Source organism: Pristiophorus japonicus, chromosome 2, assembly GCF_044704955.1.
Source record: "Pristiophorus japonicus isolate sPriJap1 chromosome 2, sPriJap1.hap1, whole genome shotgun sequence".
In the NCBI taxonomy this organism is placed as follows: Eukaryota; Metazoa; Chordata; class Chondrichthyes; family Pristiophoridae; genus Pristiophorus; species Pristiophorus japonicus.
In genome coordinates this window covers 5,704,663-5,724,924 of record NC_091978.1, presented here as the reverse complement: position 1 = coordinate 5,724,924, position 20,262 = coordinate 5,704,663, and the positions used below count along the sequence as shown (strand labels likewise).

The 20,262-nt window shown below is 51.6% G+C and overlaps 1 protein-coding gene across 3 annotated transcripts in view; it reads right to left on the bottom strand.

The window, feature by feature from the left end:
* LOC139235573 (lysyl oxidase homolog 3B-like) overlaps positions 1–20,262 on the bottom strand; it is a 178,515-nt gene that overhangs the window by 25,059 nt on the left and 133,194 nt on the right. For 2 of the 3 annotated variants that reach the window (XM_070866617.1, XM_070866623.1), the window contains 2 exons: positions 10,882–11,036; positions 195–365 (listed from right to left, as the gene is read on the bottom strand). In XM_070866617.1, coding sequence (XP_070722718.1) covers positions 195–365; positions 10,882–11,036 — 326 coding nt within the window. The remainder of the gene's footprint in view (positions 1–194; positions 366–10,881; positions 11,037–20,262) is intronic. The other variant, XM_070866620.1, reaches the window with a different exon arrangement.

The window sequence follows — 20,262 nt, the reverse complement described above, 5'->3', positions numbered from 1 at the left end:
CCCACCCCACCCTCTACATTTAGCCTTTCGCCTCTGACCCTCTCCTGGTTCAGTGGTGTAATGGTTGGGCCCACCCTGGCCTCAGGGCAAACCAGCGGTGACCATCACTGCACGCGCCCTGCTGCGAAAGGCCACAGACCCGGGATCCGGTGGGTGGGCGGACGGGCGCGAGCGAGCGAGAAAAGCGTACGTACTTGCACGCCGTGGTTGGCGTATCCGATGCCCAGTTGCCGACAAGCCACCATGGCTTCCAGCATCCCCCAGCCTTCTCCGCAGAGCAGGCCCCATTGCTGCGTTCCGTTATCTACTCCCGTCAGCACCTCCACCCTGCCCTCGAAACGTGTCCGGCCACCGCTGATCCGGATCTGCGAGCGTTAGCGGATTAAGATGTTAGTCGCTGAAGCCCCTCCAGGAATGGTGGGTCACTGGGCACAGAATCGTAAAAGCAGAGTCAGCGTTGTGTATAATACAGTACAATACCCACACTTGGAGCACTGTGCACAGTTCTGGTCTCCATATACCTGGGTTAGACCACACTTGGAGCACTGCGCACAGTTCTGGTCTCCATATACCTGGGTTAGACCACACTTGGAGCACTGCACACAGTTCTGGTCTCCATATACCTGGGTTAGACCACACTTGGAGCATTGTGCACAGTTCTGGTCTCCATATACCCGGGTTAGACCACACTTGGAGCATTGTGCACAGTTCTGGTCTCCATATACCCGGGTTACACCACACTTGGAGCACTGCACAGTTCTGGTCTCCATATACCCGGGTTAGACCACACTTGGAGCACTGCACAGTTCTGGTCTCCATATACCTGGGTTAGACCACACTTGGAGCACTGCACACGGTTCTGGTCTCCATATACCTGGGTTACACCACACTTGGAGCACTGCACACGGTTCTGGTCTCCATATCAGGGAAGACTGAACAGGCTGGGGTCCTTTTCTCTAGAAACGAGAAGGCTGAGGGAGTGACCTGATAGAGGACGTTAAGACAATGAAAGGTTTGATCGGGTAGATGTGGAGAAGATGTTTCCACTTGTGGGCGAGACCAGAACTAGGGACAATAAATATAAGATAGTCACTAATAAATCCAATGGGGAATTCAGGAGAAACTTCTTTACCCAGAGAGGGGTGAGAATGTGGAACTCGCTGCCACTGGGAGTGGTTGAGGCGAATAGTATCGATGTATTTAAGGGGATGCTGGCTAAACACATGGGGGAGAAAGGAATAGAAGGGTTTGGTGATGGGGTGAGAGGAAGAGGGGTGGGAGGGGGCTGGAGCAGAGCATAAACCCTGGAATGAAGTGGTGGGGCCCAATGGCCTGTGTCTGTGCTGTACATTCTACGCTAGGTTAGGACTCTGCAGAGACGAGATTCTATTGGGCTTACCCTGGTCTTCCAGAAACATTCAGAGCCACAACTAGGCCTCAGTACCACGGTCACTGCCGCTGGAACAAGATGTCTCTGCGGGATTGTCGGGTGAGGCAGGATCTGGGCTCAGCTCCCGTCAGCGACCAGACCTCCATCCAGACCGAGGGCGGGCCACGCGGGCGAGATATTGGCCTTCGGGTCAGGGGCCGCACAGGTCAGGAGTCACTGGCAATGGACTACCAAGCAGGCAAGTCCATTAGCCACACGCTGGGCTGGGAAGTAGGCGCGTCATTTACAGGACCAGGGCACAGAACGCTGGGGGGTATATATTATACACATGGGAGCACTGAGCAAGGTCTGTAGGTACCCGGTATCGTACTCGGATACAGGGCTCCCTCCACACCTCACCACTTTCACACAATGCTGCACACTGGGTTAGGGAACAAGCCAGCACGTATGATACAAGCAATCAGCACAACCCAGCTCCCACACAGAGTAACAGCAGTACGGTGGATAACGGGGACCCCACGGGTGGGTAACAGAGGGTAACCGATACTGGGAGTGGTATGTTGGAAGGACCACTGTCGGTAATCGTGATATTTTATCCGTCGATATACCAGCGATGCTGTGACTGTTACGGGTGTGCTGGGGTGAGCGGGTATTGCGTTTATCCTGTGTGGTGCCGGGCTGTGTTGTCTGCTTTCTGACTGATACCGAGACAGAATCCACTCTGATTGGCCTCACCCAGACAGGTTTAACACGTGCTGTCACCGTGAGCCACCGGTCAGAGCACAAGGGTCCCTGGTGCTGGTCTAGGGGAGACAGATAATCTCATCGCTGGGACCACTGACAGTGGGACCCCCCTGGGAGAGGAAACAGTCAGTGGGACCTCCCTGGGAGAGGGAACGGTCAGTGGGAAACCCATGGGAGAGGGAATGGTCAGTGGGACCTCCCTGGAGAGGGAACGGTCAGTGGGACCTCCCTGGGAGAGGGAACGGTCAGTGGGCCCCCCGGGAGAGGGAGTGGTCAGTGATACTCCCTGGGGGAGGGTCCAGTCAGTGATACCCCCCCCTGGGGGAGCGTCTAGTCAGTGATACCCCCCCCTGGGGGAGGGTCCTGTCAGTGATACCCCCCCTGGGGGAGGGTCCAGTCAGTGATAACCCCCCTGGGGGAGCGTCTAGTCAGTGATACCCCCCCTGGGGGAGGGTCCTGATACCCCCCCTGGGGGAGGGTCCAGTCAGTGATACAGCCCCCTGGGGGAGGGTCCAGTCAGTGATACCCCCCTGGGGGAGGGATGGGTCAGTGAGACCCCCCTGGGGGAGGGTCCAGTCAGTGATACCCCCCTGGAGGAGGGATGGGTCAGTGAGACCCCCCTGGGGGAGGGTCCAGTCAGTGATACTCCCCTGGGGGAGGGATGGGTCAGTGAGACCCCCTTGGGGGAGGGTCCAGTCAGTGATACCCTTCTGGAGGAGGGATGGGTCAGTGAGACCCCCCTGGGGGAGGGTTCAGTCAGTGATACCCCCTGGGGAAGGGTCCAGTCAGTGATACCCCCCCCGGGTGAGGGTCCAGTCAGTGAGACCCCCCTGGGGGAGGGTCCAGTCAGTGATACCCCCCTGGGGGAGGGTCCAGTCAGTGATACCCCCCCCTGGGGGAGGGTCCAGTCAGTGATACCCCCCTGGGGGAAGGTCCAGTCAGTGATACCCCCCTGGGGGAGGGTCCAGTCAGTGATACCCCTCCTGGGGGAAGGTCCAGAAAGTGATACCCCCCTGGGGGAAGGTCCAGTCAGTGATACCCCCCTGGGGGAGGGTCCAGTCAGTGATACCCCCCTGGGGGAGGGTCCAGTCAGTGATACCCCTCTGGGGGAGGGAATGGTCAGTGATACCCCTCCTGGGGGAGGGAATGGTCAGTGATACCCCTCTGGGGGAGGGAATGGTCAGTGATACCCCCCCTGGGGGAGGGAATGGTCAGTGAGACCTCCCTGGGAGAGGGTCCAGTCAGTGATACCCCCCTGGGGGAGGGTCCAGTCAGTGATACCCCCCTGGGGGAGGGAATGGTCAGTGATACCTCCCTGGGAGAGGGTCCAGTCAGTGATACCCCTCTGGGGGAGGGAATGGTCAGTGATACCCCCCTGGGGGAGGGTCCAGTCAGTGATACCCACCTGGGGGAGGGTCCAGTCAGTGATACCCCCCTGGGGGAGGGTCCAGTCAGTGATACCCCCCTGGGAGAGGGTCCAGTCAGTGATACCCCCCTGGGGGAGGGTCCAGTCAGTGATACCCCCCTGGGGGAGGGTCCAGTCAGTGATACCCCCCTGGGGGAGGGTCCAGTCAGTGATACCCCTCTGGGGGAGGGAATGGTCAGTGAGACCCTCCCTGGGGGAGGGAATGGTCAGTGATACCCCCCCTGGGGGAGGGAATGGTCAGTGATACCCCCCTGGGGGAGGGAATGGTCAGTGAGACCTCCCTGAGGGAGGGTTCAGGCAGTGGAACCCCCTGGGAGAGGATGGAGTGGGAGGAATTGCTGAATCTAACCGGGCGAGTGAGCGGAGATATTCTCCAGCGGCCCTTGACCCAGCCTCGGGGAAGCGATTGGGCCCTGGGTAACCGTGAGCTTTGGTTCTGCTCTCCTGCACTTTGAGCTCGGGGGAATGTGCATGGGACAAGGTCAGGGGTTAACCTTCAGACCCCCCGCCGTCCCCCACCCCAATCCCGGGTCACTCAACAGGCCAGCAAGAAAGGACTCTGCCTCGGGTCACTATAGCAACCAGTCACGTGATTAAAAGCTTCGGTGTTGAAGCCGAGGGACTGAATCGGAGGGTCAGTGAGAGGGCCCACCTCTGCTCACTCTCAGTCCGTCCAATGCCCAACTCAGGTATCAGAACTCAGAATTTCATCAGCAACCAAGCCTCGATTCCAAGGCCCCTGAGTTCTGTTGAGTTAACAAGCGCAGCAAGGAATTCATTAATCACCAGCAAATATTTCACCATTGCAAAATTCCACCTTGTAACACAACTCAATGGAGCTCACACATAACGCAGTGACACCCAGCTTCCACTAACCCGTCATCGTCATCACTGGCTTTTCTCCACTCCCTCTACACTGTCCTAAACACTCCCAGGGCAGGTACAGCACGGGGTTACATACAGAGTAAAGCTCCCTCTACACTGTCCTAAACACTCCCAGGGCAGGTACAGCACGGGGTTAGAAACAGAGTAAAGCTCCCTCTACACTGTCCTAAACACTGCCAGGGCAGGTACAGCATGGGTTAGAAACAGAGTAAAGCTCCCTCTACACTGTCCTAAACACTCCCAGGGCAGGTACAGCACGGGGTTAGAAACAGAGTAAAGCTCCCTCAACACTGTCCCATCAAACACTCCCAGGGCAGGTACAGCACGGGTTAGATACAGAGCAAAGCTCCCTCTACACTGTCCCATCAAACACTCCCAGTGCAGGTACAGCACGGGGTTAGAAACAGAGTAAAGCTCCCTCAACACTGTCCCATCAAACACTCCCAGGGCAGGTACAGCACGGGTTAGATACAGAGCAAAGCTCCCTCTACACTGTCCCATCAAACACTCCCAGGGCAGGTACAGCACGGGTTAGATACAGAGTAAAGCTCCCTCTACTCTGTCCCATCAAACACTCCCAGGGCAGGTACAGCACGGGGTTAGATACAGAGTGTCATGTATTCAACCAGTATTGTAACCCATGTATAAACTGACCTAAGTTGTACACTGTGAGAACACTGACCACTAGGTGGGAGACACTTCCTAACCTGGACCTTCAGGTATAAAAGGGGAAGCTCCACCCACCTTCATCACTTGAGTGCTAATGAATAAAGGACATGTCACAGACTGACCTTCTCTCAAGCATGGGCCTCGTGTGCATTTATACTGTGTAGTAAGGACGTATCAATGGCGACAAGAAACTGGGATTTAAACCACGCGAGCATGGCCACTAGCAGAACAGACGAGAGGTACTGTGTTAAGGAATGGTTGGGACAGAGATTCAACATTGTTAAAGCAGCACACAATTCTCCAGGCAGACAAGGGCAGTCAGGCATGCCCCAACATGTAGTCGAACCCAGAGGGGGAGTTCGACAGAGACAATGGCAAGCTGAACAGCGATTCACGCCATTGCAAGGGACAATGCGGCCAGTAATGGGGCCATCAACACCTGTTAATGGTGCACTCAAGGACAATAACAGGGGCAGTCAGGGACGATCGACTGGCAAGGGGCCTTTTGTTTCAAACTGCAACTCATGCTGGAGGCGTGGAGGCATACATTCAGCCGGAGTTTGCAGAGATCAGCAAAATACCTGCAGAAATTGCAGAAATGGACACTGGGGGAAATCGCTGGAAGCTGAAGTTCAGCGAGTTCATGTGGAGCACGTATACAGTTCATACACCAGGACGCCACCGATAATGATGAAAGTGCTCCTCAATGGCATCCCAGTATCAATGGAGTTAGACACGGGTGCCAGCCAGTCCCTGATGGGTATCAAACAGTTCGAAAAGTTGTGGGTGTCCAAGGCCAGGAGGCCACAATTATCGCCGATTGACGCACAGCTACGGACATACACAAAGGAGATCATTCCGGTGCTAGGCAGCGCCACGGTAGTCGTGACCCACAAAGATTCGGAGAACAGGTTGCCACTCTGGATTGTCCCAGGGGACGGTCCCGCACCACTGGGGAGGAGTTGGCTTGCTGTCATGAACTGGAAATGGGGCGATGTCAATGCAATTTCCTCTGTGGAGCGAGTATCATGCTCACAGGTCCTGGACATATTTGACTCATTATTTCAACCCAGCATTGGCACTTTCATGGGGGCCAAGGTAGTGATTCACATAAACCCGGACGCCAGACCAGTACACCACAAGGCCAGAGCGGTGCCGTACGTGATGCGGGAAAAGATAGAAGGCGAATTGGACTGCCTGTTGAGGGAAGGCATCATCTCGCCAGTCGAATTCAGTGACTGGGCGAGCCCGATTGTGCCGGTGCTCAAGGCGGATGGGTCGGTCAGGATATGTGGCGATTACAAGGCCACCATCAATCGGGTGTCACTCCAAGACCAGTACCCGCTACCGAGAGTGGAGGACCTCTTTGCGACGCTATCCGGTGGCAAACCTTTTTCAAAATTGGACCTGACCTCAGCTTACATGACCCAGGAGCTGGCGAGTGAGTCGAAGAAGTTGACCACCATCACGACACACAAGGGGTTGTTTGAGTGCAACAGATGTCCATTCGGGATTCGCTCGGCCGCCGCGATCTTTCAACGAAATATGGAAAGCCTCCTCAAGTCGATTCCAAGGACGGTAGTTTTTCAGGACGACATCCTCATTACGGGTTACGATACTGAAGAACACCTCCACAACCTGGAGGAGGTGCTACGCAGACTGGACCGGGTAGGTCTGCGACTGAAAAAGGCGAAGTGCGTCTTCCTAGCTCCAGAGGTAGAATTCCTGGGGATGAGGGTAGCAGCAGACGGGATCAGCCCTACTGCGTCCAAAACGGAAGTGATCCAGAAAGCACCCAGACCCCGTAACACGACGGAGCTGCGTTCATTCCTGGGGCTCCTGAACTATTTTGGTAACTTTCTTCCCAAATTGAGCACGCTGCTAGAGCCGCTACACGTGCTCCTACGCAAAGGTCGCGAATGGGTCTGGGGGAACAGCCAGGAAAGGGCTTTTAATAGAGCACGCAATTTGTTATGTTCCAACAATCTGTTAACGCTATATGACCCATGTAAGAAACTTGTGTTAATGTGTGATGCATCGTCCTATGGTGCAGCATGTCAATGCCAAGGGTCAGTTACAGCCGGTAGCTTATGCCTCCAGGAGTCTGTCCCAGGCAGAAAGGGGCTACAGGATGGTAGAAAAGGAGGCGCTCGCATGTGTATATGCGGTAAAGAAAATGCACCAGTACCTGTTTGGCAGGAAATTTGATCTGGAGACAGATCACAAACCCCTAACGTCCCCCTTTTGGCCGACAACAAGACCATAAATGCAAACGCATCGGCCCGCATACAGAGGTGGGCACTCACGTTAGCCACCTATGACTAGACAATTCGGCACAAACCGGGCACCGAAAACTGCGCCGATGCACTCAGCAGGCTCCCACTAGCCACCACTGAGGGGGCTACCGAGCATGCTGCTGAGATGGTCATGGCTGTTGAAGCTTTCGGAAGTGAAGGCTCACCCGTGACAGCCCGTCAGATTAAAGTCTGGACAAATAGAGACCCGCTATTGTCTCTAGTCAAGAAATGTGTCCTGAATGGGGACTGGGCAGCCAAGTACAGGGCATGCCCTGAGAAATTTAAACCATTTCACAGGCGCAAGGATGAACTCTCGATTCAGGCCGATTGCCGACTGTGGGGAAACCGCGTAGTCATGCCCCAGATGGGCAGAGAGGTGTTCATCAGAGAACTCCACAATGAGCACCCGGGCATTGTCACGATGAAAGCAATTGCCAGGTCACACGTTTGGTGGCCAGGGATAGACGCAGATCTGGAACTTTGTGTTCGCAGGTGCAACACGTGTGCCCAGCTGGGCCATGCGCCCAGGGAAGCCCCCCTTAGCCCCTGGCCATGGCCCGCCAAGCCTTGGTCACGCATCCATGTGGACTACGCAGGTCCTTTCATGGGGAAAATGTTTTTGGTTGTAATAGACGCCTACTCCAAATGGATCGAGTGTGACATTTTAAATTCAAGCACATCCTCTGCCACGGTAGAAAGTCTACGGGCAATGTTCGCCGCCCACGGTCTACCGGACATCTTGGTCAGCGACAATGGCCCGTGCTTCACAAGCACTGAATTCCAGGACTTCATGGCAGGCAATGGAATTAACCATGTTAGAACGGCACCGTTCAAGCCGGCCTCAAACGGTCAGGCAGAACGAGCAGTGCAGATAATCAACCAGGGGATGCTCAGATTCCAAGGGGGTTCCCTACAAAGCCACTTATCACGCCTCCTGTTGGCCTATAGATCCCGACCACACTCGCTCACAGGGGTTCCACCCGCAGAGCTACTAATGAAAAGGACGCTCAAAACCCGGTTATCCCTTATACACCCGACCATGAAAGAAATTGTCGAGAGCAGGCGCCAGTCACAATATCACTACCATGACAGGAATGCGAGGGCGCGATGTATTGATGTAAATGATCCTGTTTTTGTCCTCAACTACGCTGCAGGGCCCAAATGGCTCGCATGCACTGTGGTTGCCAAAGAGGGAAATAGGATTCTGGTAGTTAAACTTACCAATGGACAAAACTGCCGCAAACATGTGGATCAAACAAAAAGGAGGTTCAGCAACCCCATAGAAGAAGCAGAGGAAGAACACGATATAGAGTTCACTCCACCATAGGTGACCGAACACCAGAACCAAAGGGAGGAAAGCCCAGTAACCATGGGCAGTCCGGACAGGCCTGAGGCACCGCAAACAGCAGACACTCAGGCCAGCGCCCAACAACTGGAGCCCCAACTCAGGCGCTCTACAAGGGAGCGTAAACCACCAGAGAGACTCAACCTGTGATCCCAATAAGACTTTGGGGGGGGAGGTGATGTCATGTATTCAACCAGCATTGTAACCCATGTATAAACTGACCTAAGTTGTACACCGTGAGAACACTGACCACTAACCTGGACCTTCAGGTATAAAAGGGGAAGCTCCACCCACCTTCATCACTTGAGTGCTAAGGAATAAAGGACAGGTCACAGACTGACCTTCTCTCAAGCATGGGCCTCGTGTGCATTTATACTGTGTAGTAAGGACGTATCACAGAGTAAAGCTCCCTCTACACTGTCCTATCAAACACTCCCAAGGCAGGTACAGCACGGGGTTAGATACAGAGTAAAGCTCCCTCTACACTGTCCCATCAAACACTCCCAGGGCAGGTATAGCACGGGGTTAGATACAGAGTAAAGCCCCCTCTACACTGTCCCCATCAAACACTCCCAGGGCAGGTACAGAGTAAAGCTCCCTCTACACTGTCCCATCAAACACTCCCGGGGCAGGTACAGCATGGGTTAGATACAGAGTAAAGCTCCCTATTCACTGTCCCATCAAACACTCCCAGGGCAGGTACAGCACGGGGTTAGATACAGAGTAAAGCTCCCTCTACACTGTCCCATCAAACACTCCCAGGGCAGGTACAGCACGGGGTTAGATACAGAGTAAAGCTCCCTCTACACTGTCCCATCAAACACTCCCAGGGCAGTTACAGGGGGTTAGATACAGAGTAAAGCTCCCTCTACACTGTCCCATCAAACACTCCCAGGGCAGGTACAGCACGGGTTAGATCCAGAGTAAAGCTCCCTCGACACTGTCCTATCAATCTGCCTCAGCCCTAACCTCAGCAGGAAGCTTCCCACTGTAGCAATGTGACGGTCTTCCCTTTCTCGTACCATTCAGCCCCCTCCCAATTCCCCCCACACCACCCTGCTCTGAGTGAGGATGCACTGCCCCCCTGGGTTCTATCAGCAGTCAGTGAAGTGTGGGTCACGGGCTGTGAACCATAGCCATACCCCACCCCATCGCGCTTTTCGCCCCCTGAGTGAGGCACGGACTCCCCAGTAACACGCCGGCCTATATTCTGCCAGTCACTGTGTTTGCGGCATGTGTCAGACATTGAGTGTTGGGGGAATGTCGAGCTGTGTTTTACAGGAGTTAATGGTTAGACAGCGTGAGCTGCTGCCTGGGTCAGCCCTGACTCACTGCCGGTATTTCATGCTGTTTAACTGCAGCTCAGCTCTTTTCAAACTTCTATTTCTATTGAGTTCTGCGATGAGATATTTGACTCTGTCACCGTACTTGTACCCTACCCCCGACCTCAATCCCACCTCCCCTTACCCCGCCACTATCTTCCCTCTCCCCTCCCTCCGCCCCTCCCATTCTCCACCAATCCTCTCCCTCCAACTCTCCCCTCACCCACACCACCTCCACTCCTGCCTTCTCCCCTCCCGCACTCCACCCTCCTCTTCCCACCTACCCCACCGCCTCCCCTCAACCTCTCCTTCCCATCAACCCTTCCCCCGCCCACACAAGCCACAGCCTCCCCTCTCCCTCCATCACCCCCTCCCTCTCGTCTTCCTCCTGCCCATCTCCCACCCCCTCGCCCCTCCCTCCCCCTCTTCTATCTTCTCCTCCTCTCCCTCCACCTCTCTCCTCTCCATTTATCTCTCTCCTCCCCATGCAATTTCCCTCCACCTCTTCCCTCCCCTCACTTACACACACTGACACACACACACTCACAAAGTCACAGATACACACTAACTCACACTCAGACTCAGACACAAAACCCCCCACACACACACACGGACACACCCACTCACACACACGCAACCACATGCACACATCCACACACACACCCACAAACACACATGCACAGATACACACTAAAGTACACACATCCACACACACACACAGAAGCACACACACTCACACACATAAACACTCAGGAACACACACTCCCACTCTCGATATAGATCAATGAACAGGAGTATCTGACCGAGGATTCAAATCCCATGTGGGGGATGTTGCATCGAACGGCTGCATCTTCGGTGTGCTTGCAGTCGTCCTCTGTGATATTCAGCGCCGGGCAATCCCAGATCGACTTCTCAAAGCCGCTACACTTCACCTCATTCAGATAGATAGGGCCCATTCCTAAAACACATCCGTGGTTAGTGAGATAAACTCATCGTCACATCCAACACCCCTCACTGTAACACTGATATACCCCACATCCCTCACTGTAACACTGATATACCCCACATCCCTCACTGTAACACTGATATACCCCACACCCCTCACTGTAACACTGATATACCCCATACCCCTCACTGAAATACTGATATACCCCACACCCCTCACTGTAACACTGATATACCCCATACCCCTCACTGAAATACTGATATACCCCACACCCCTCACTGTAACACTGATATACCCCACACCCCTCATTGTAACACTGATATACCCCACACCCCTCACTGTAACACTGATATACCCCACACCCCTCACTGTAACACTGATATACCCCACACCCCTCACTGTAACACTGATATACCCCACACCCCTCACTGTAACACTGATATACCCCACACCCCTCACTGTAACACTGATATACCCCACACCCCTCATTGTAACACTGATATACCCTACACCCCTCACTGTAATACTGATATACCCCACACCCCTCACTGTAACACTGATATACCCCACACCCCTCACTGTAACACTGATATACCCCACACCTCTCACTGTAACACATGTACCCCACACCCCTCACTGTAACTCTGATATGCTCCACACCTCTCACTGATATACCCCACACCCCTCACTGTAACTCTGATATACCTGACACCCCTCACTGTAACACACTGATATACCCCAGACCCCTCACTGTAACACTGATATACCCCACACCCCTCACTGTAACACTGATATACCCCACACTCCTCACTGTAACACTGATATACCCCACACCCCTCACTGTAACACTGATATACCCAACACCTCTCATTGTAATAGTGATATACCCCACACCCCTCACTGTAACACTGATATACTCCACACCTCTCACTGATATATACCACACCCCTCACTGTAACACTGATATACCACACACCCCTCACTGTAACACTGATATACCCCACACCCTTCACTGGAACACTGATATATCCCACACCCCTCACTGTAACACTGATATACCCCACATCTCTCATTATAACACTGATATAATCCACACCCCTAATGTAACACTGATATACCCCACACCCCTCACTGTAACACTGATATACCCCACACCTCTCATTGTAATAGTGATATACCCCACACCCCTCACTGTAACACTGATATAACTCACATCCCTCACTGCAACACTGATATACCCCACACCCCTCACTGTAACACTGATTTACCACACACCCCTCACTGTAACACTGATATACACCACACCCCTCACTGTAACACTGATATACCCCACACCCTCACTGTAACACTGATATAACCCACACCCCTCACTGTAACACTGATATACCCCACAACCCTCATTATAACACTGATGTACCCCACATCCCTAATTATAACACGGATAAACTCCATACCCCTCACTGTAACACTGATATACCCCACACCCCTAATTATAACACAGATATACCCCACACCCCTCACTGTAACACTGATACACCCCACACCCCTCATTATAACACTGATAGACCTCACACCCCTCACTGTAACACTGATATACCCCACACCCCTCACTGTAACACTGATATACCCCACACCCCTCACTGTAACACTCTGATATAACCCACACCCCTCACTGCAACACTGATAGACCCCATACCTCTCACTGTAACACTGATATACCCCACACCCCTCACTGTAACACTGATATACCCCACACCCCTCACTGCAACACTGATTTACCACACACACCTCACTGCAACACTGATATACCCCACACCGTTCACTGTAACACTGATATATCCCACACCCCTCACGGTAACACTGATATACCCCACACCCCTCACTGTAACACTGATATACCCCACACCCCTCACTGTAACACTGATATACCCCACACCCCTCGCTGTAACACTGATATACCCCACACCCTTCGCTGTAACACTGATATACCCCACACCATTCACTGTAACATTGATATACCCCACACCCCTCACTGTAACACTGATATACCCCACACCCCTCACTGTAACACTGATATACCCCACACCCCTCACTGCAACACGGATATACTCCACACCCCTCACTGTAACACGGATATACTCCACACCCCTCACTGTAACACTGATAGACCCCACACCCGTCACTGTAACACTGATATACCCCACACCCCTCACTGTAACACGGATATACTCCACACCCCTCACTGTCACACTGATATACCCCACACCCCTCACTGTAACACTGATATATCCCACACCCCTCACTGCAACACTGATATATCCCACACCCCTCACTGTAACACTGATATACCCCACACCCCTCACTGTAACACTGACATACCCCACACCCCTTACTGTAACACTGATATACCCCACACCAATCACTGTAACACTGATATACCCCACACCCCTCACTGTAACACTGATATACCCTATACCCCTCACTGTAACACTGATATACCCCACATCTCTCATTATAACATTGATATACCACACACCCCTCATTATAACACTGATATACTCCACACCTCTCACTGTGACACTGATATACTCCACACCCCTCACTGTAACACTGATATACCCCACACCCCTCACTGTTACACTGATATACCCCACACTCCTCACTGTAACACTGATATACCCCACACCCCTCACTGTAACACTGATATGCCCCACACCCCTCACTGTAACACTGATATACCCCACACCCTCACTGTAATACTCTGATATACCCCACACCCCTCACTGTAACACTGATATACCCCACAACCCTCATTATAACACTGATGTACCCCACACCCCTCATTATAACACGGATATACTCCACACTTCTCACTGTAACACTGATATACCCCACACCCCTCATTCTAACACGGATATACCCCACACCCCTCACTGTAACACTGACATACTCCACACCTCTCACTGATATACCCCACACCCCTCACTGTAACACTGATATACCCGATACACCTCACTGTAACACTGATTTACCACACACCCCTCACTGTAACACTGATACACCCCACACCGCTCACTGCAACACTGATATACCCCTCACCCCTCGCTGTAACACTGATATACCCAACGTCCCACACTGTAACACTGATGTAACCCACACCTCTCACTGTAACACAGATATACCCCACACCCCTCACTGTAACACTGATATACACCACACCCCTCACTGTAACACTGATATAACTCACACCCCTCACTGTAACACTGATATACCCCACACCCCTCACTGTAACACTGATATACCCCACACCCCTCACTGTAACACTTAAATACCCCACACCCCTCACTGTAACACACTGATATACCCCACACACCTCACTGTAACACTGATATACTCCATACCCCTCGCTGTAACACTGATATACCCCACAACCCTCACTGTAACACTGATATACCCCACACCCCTCATTGTAACACTGATATACCCTACACCCCTCACTGTAACACTGATATAACTCACACCCCTCACTGTAACACTGATATAACCCACACCCCTCACTGTAACACTGATATACCCCACAACCCTCATTATAACACTGATGTACCCCACATCCCTCATTATAACACGGATATACTCCACACCCCTCACTGTAACACTGATATACCCCACACCCCTAATTATAACACAGATATACCCCACACCCCTCACTGTAACACTGATATACCCCACACCCCTCATTATAACACTGATAGACCTCACACCCCTCACTGTAACACTGATATACCCCACACCCCTCACTGTAACACTGATATACCCCACACCCCTCACTGTAACACTCTGATATAACCCACACCCCTCACTGCAACACTGATAGACCCCATACCTCTCACTGTAACACTGATATACCCCACACCCCTCACTGTAACACTGATATACCCCACACCCCTCACTGCAACACTGATTTACCACACACACCTCACTGCAACACTGATATACCCCACACCGCTCACTGTAACACTGATATACCCCACACCGTTCACTGTAACACTGATATATCCCACACCCCTCACGGTAACACTGATATACGCCACACCCCTCACTGTAACACTGATATACCCCACACCCCTCACTGTAACACTGATATACCCCACACCCCTCGCTGTAACACTGATATACACCACACCCCTCACTGTAACACTGATATACCCCACACCCCTCACTGTAACATTGATATACCCCACACCCCTCACTGTAACACTGATATATCCCACACCCCTCACTGTAACACTGATATACCCCACACCCCTCACTGTAACACTGATATACCCCACACCCCTTACTGTATCACTGATATACCCCACACCCCTCACTGTAACACTGATATACCCCACACCCCTCACTGTAACACTGATAGACCCTACACCCCTCACTGTAACACTGATATACCCCACATCTCTCATTATAACATTGACATACTACACACCCCTCATTATAACACTGATATACTCCACACCTCTCACTGTGACACTGATATACTCCACACCCCTCACTGTAACACTGATATACCCCACACCCCTCACTGTTACACTGATATACCCCACACTCCTCACTGTAACACTGATATACCCCACACCCCTCACTGTAACACTGATATGCCCCACACCCCTCACTGTAACACTGATATACCCCACACCCCTCACTGTAATATTCTGATATACCCCACACCCCTCACTGTAACACTGATATACGCCACAACCCTCATTATAACACGGATATACTCCACACTTCTCACTGTAACACTGATATACCCCACACCCCTCATTCTAACACGGATATACCCCACACCCCTCACTGTAACACTGACATACTCCACACCTCTCACTGATATACCCCAAACCCCTCACTGTAACACTGATATACCCGATACACCTCACTGTAACACTGATTTACCACAAACCCCTCACTGTAACACTGATACACCCCACACCGCTCACTGCAACACTGATATACCCCTCACCCCTCGCTGTAACACTGATATACCAAACGTCCCACACTGTAACACTGATGTAACCCACACCTCTCACTGTAACACAGATATACCCCACACCCCTCACTGTAACACTGATATACACCACACCCCTCACTGTAACACTGATATAACTCACACCCCTCACTGTAACACTGATATACCCCACACCCCTCACTGTAACACTGATATACCCCACACCCCTCACTGTAACACTTAAATACCCCACACCCCTCACTGTAACACACTGATATACCCCACACACCTCACTGTAACACTGATATACCCCATACCCCTCGCTGTAACACTGATATACCCCACACCCCTCACTGTAACACTGATATACCCCACACCCCTCATTGTAACACTGATATACCCTACACCCCTCACTGTAACACTGATATAACTCACACCCCTCACTGTAACACTGATTTACCACACACCCCTCACTGTTACACTGATGTACACAACACCGCTCACTGTAACACTTAAATACCCCACACCCCTCACTGTAACACTGATATACCCCACACCCCTCACTGTAACACTGATATAACCCACACCTCTCACTGTAACACTGATATACCCGACACCTCTCACTGTAACACATATACCCCACACCCCTCACTGTAACACTGATATACTCCACACCTCTCACTGATATACCCCACACCCCTCACTGTAACTCTGATATACCTGACACCCCTCACTGTAACACACTGATATACCCCACACCCCTCACTGTAACACTGATATACCACACAACCCTCACTGTAACACTGATATACACCACACCCCTCACTGTAACACTGATATACCCACACCCCTCACTGTAACACTGATATACCCCACAACCCTCATTATAATACTGATGTACCCCACACCCCTCATTATAACAGGGATATACTCCACACCCTCACTGTAACACTGATATAACCCACACCACTCATTATAACACGGATATACCCCACACCCCTCACTGTAACACTGATATACCCCACACCCCTCATTATAACACTGATAGACCCCACACCCCTCACTGCAACACTGATATACCCCACACCCCTCACTGTAACACTGATATACCCCACACCCCTCACTGTAACACTCTGATATACCCCACACCTCTCACTGCAACACTGATATACCCCACACCCCTCACTGTAACACTGACATACTCCACACCTCTCACTGTAACACTGATATACCCCACACCCCTCGCTGTAACACTGATATACCCCAAACCCCTCACTGTAACACTGATATACCCCACACCCCTCACTGTAACACTGATATACCACACACCCCTCGCTGTAACACTGATTTACCACACACCCCTCACTGCAACACTGATGTACCCCACACCGCTCACTGCAACACTGATATACCCCACACCAATCGCTGTAACACTGATATACCCCACACCCCTCACTGTAACACTGATATAACCCACACCTCTCACTGTAACACTGATATACCCCACACCTCTCACTGTAACACATATACCCCACACTCCTCACTGTAACACTGATATACTCCACACCTCTCACTGATATACCCCACACCCCTCACTGTAACTCTGATATACCTGACAGCCCTCACTGTAGCACACTGATATACCCCACACCCCTCACTGTAACACTGATATACACCACACCCCTCACTGTAACACTGATATACCCCAACCCCTCACTGTAACACTGATATACTCCACAACCCTCATTATAACACTGATGTACCCCACACCCCTCATTATAACACGGATATACTCCAAACCCCTCACTGTAACACTGATATACCCCACACCCCTAATTATAACACAAATATACCCCACACGCCTCACTGTAACACTGATATACCCCACACCCCTCATTATAACACTGATAGATCCCACACCCCTCACTGTAACACTGATATACCCCACACCCCTCACTGTAACACTGATATACCCCACACCCCTCGCTGTAACACTGATATACCCCATACCGCTCACTGTAACACTGATATACACCACACCCCTCACTGTAACACTGATATACCCCACACCCCTCACTGTAACACTGATATACCCCACACCCCTCACTGCAACACTGATTTACCACACACCCCTCACTGTAACACTGATACACCCCACACCGCTCACTGCAACACTGATATACCCCTCACCCCTCGCTGTAACACTGATATACCCAACGTCCCACACTGTAACACTGATATAACCCACACCTCTCACTGTAACACTGATATACCCCACACCCCTCACTGTAACACTGATATACTCCACAACCCTCATTATAACACTGATGTACCCCACACCCCTCATTATAACACGGATATACCCCACACGCCTCACTGTAACACTGATATACCCCACACCCCTCATTATAACACTGATAGATCCCACACCCCTCACTGTAACACTGATATACCCCACACCCCTCACTGTAACACACTGATATAACCCCTACCCCTCACTGTAACACTGAGAGACCCCAGACCGCTCATGGTAACACTGATATACACCACATCCCTCACTGTAACACTGATATACCCCACTCCCCTCACTGTAATACTGATATACCCCACACCCCTCACTGCAACACTGATTTACCACACACACCTCACTGTAACACTGATACACCCCACACCGCTCACTGCAACACTGATATACCCCTCACCCCTCGCTGTAACACTGATATACCCAACGTCCCACACTGTAACACTGATATACCCCACTCCCCTCACTGTAACACTGATATACCCCACACCCCTCACTGCAACACTGATTTACCACACACACCTCACTGTAACACTGATACACCCCACACCGCTCACTGCAACACTGATATACCCCTCACCCCTCGCTGTAACACTGATATACCCAACGTCCCACACTGTAACACTGATGTAACCCACACCTCTCACTGTAACACTGATACACCCCACACCCATCGCTGTAACACTGATATACCCCACACTCCTCACTGTAACACTGATATAACCCACACCTCTCACTGTAACACTGATATACCCCAACCCCTCACTGTAACACTGATATACTCCACAACCCTCATTATAACACTGATGTACCCCACACCCCTCATTATAACACGGATATACTCCAAACCCCTCACTGTAACACTGATATACCCCACACCCCTAATTATAACACAAATATACCCCACACGCCTCACTGTAACACTGATATACCCCAGACCCCTCATTATAACACTGATAGATCCCACACCCCTCACTGTAACACTGATATACCCCACACCCTTCACTGTAACACACTGATATAACCCCTACCCCTCACTGTAACACTGAGAGACCCCAGACCGCTCATGGTAACACTGATATACACCACATCCCTCACTGTAACACTGATATACCCCACTCCCCTCACTGTAATACTGATATACCCCACACCCCTCACTGCAACACTGATTTACCACACACACCTCACTGTAACACTGATACACCCCACACCGCTCACTGCAACACTGATATACCCCTCACCCCTCGCTGTAACACTGATATACCCAACGTCCCACACTGTAACACTGATATACCCCACTCCCCTCACTGTAACACTGATATACCCCACACCCCTCACTGCAACACTGATTTACCACACACCCCTCACTGTAACACTGATACACCCCACACCGCTCACTGCAACACTGATACACCCCACACCCCTCACTGTAACACTGATATACCCCACACCCCTCGGTGTAACACTGATATACCCCACACCCCTCACTGTAACACTGATGTAACCCACACCTCTCACTGTAACACATATACCCCACACCGCTCACTGCAGCACTGACATACTCCACACCTCTCACTGTAACACTGATATACCCCACACCACTCACTGTAACACTGATATACCCCACACCCCTCACTGTAACTCTGATATACCTGACACCCCTCACTGTAACACTGATGTACCCCACACCCCTCATTATAACACGGATATACTCCAAACCCCTCACTGTAACACTGATATACCCCACACCCCTAATTATAACACAAATATACCCCACACGCCTCACTGTAACACTGATATACCCCACACCCCTCATTATAACACTGATAGATCCCACACCCCTCACTGTAACACTGATATACCCCACACCCCTCACTGTAACACGCTGATATAACCCCCACCCCTCACTGTAACACTGATAGACCCCATACCGC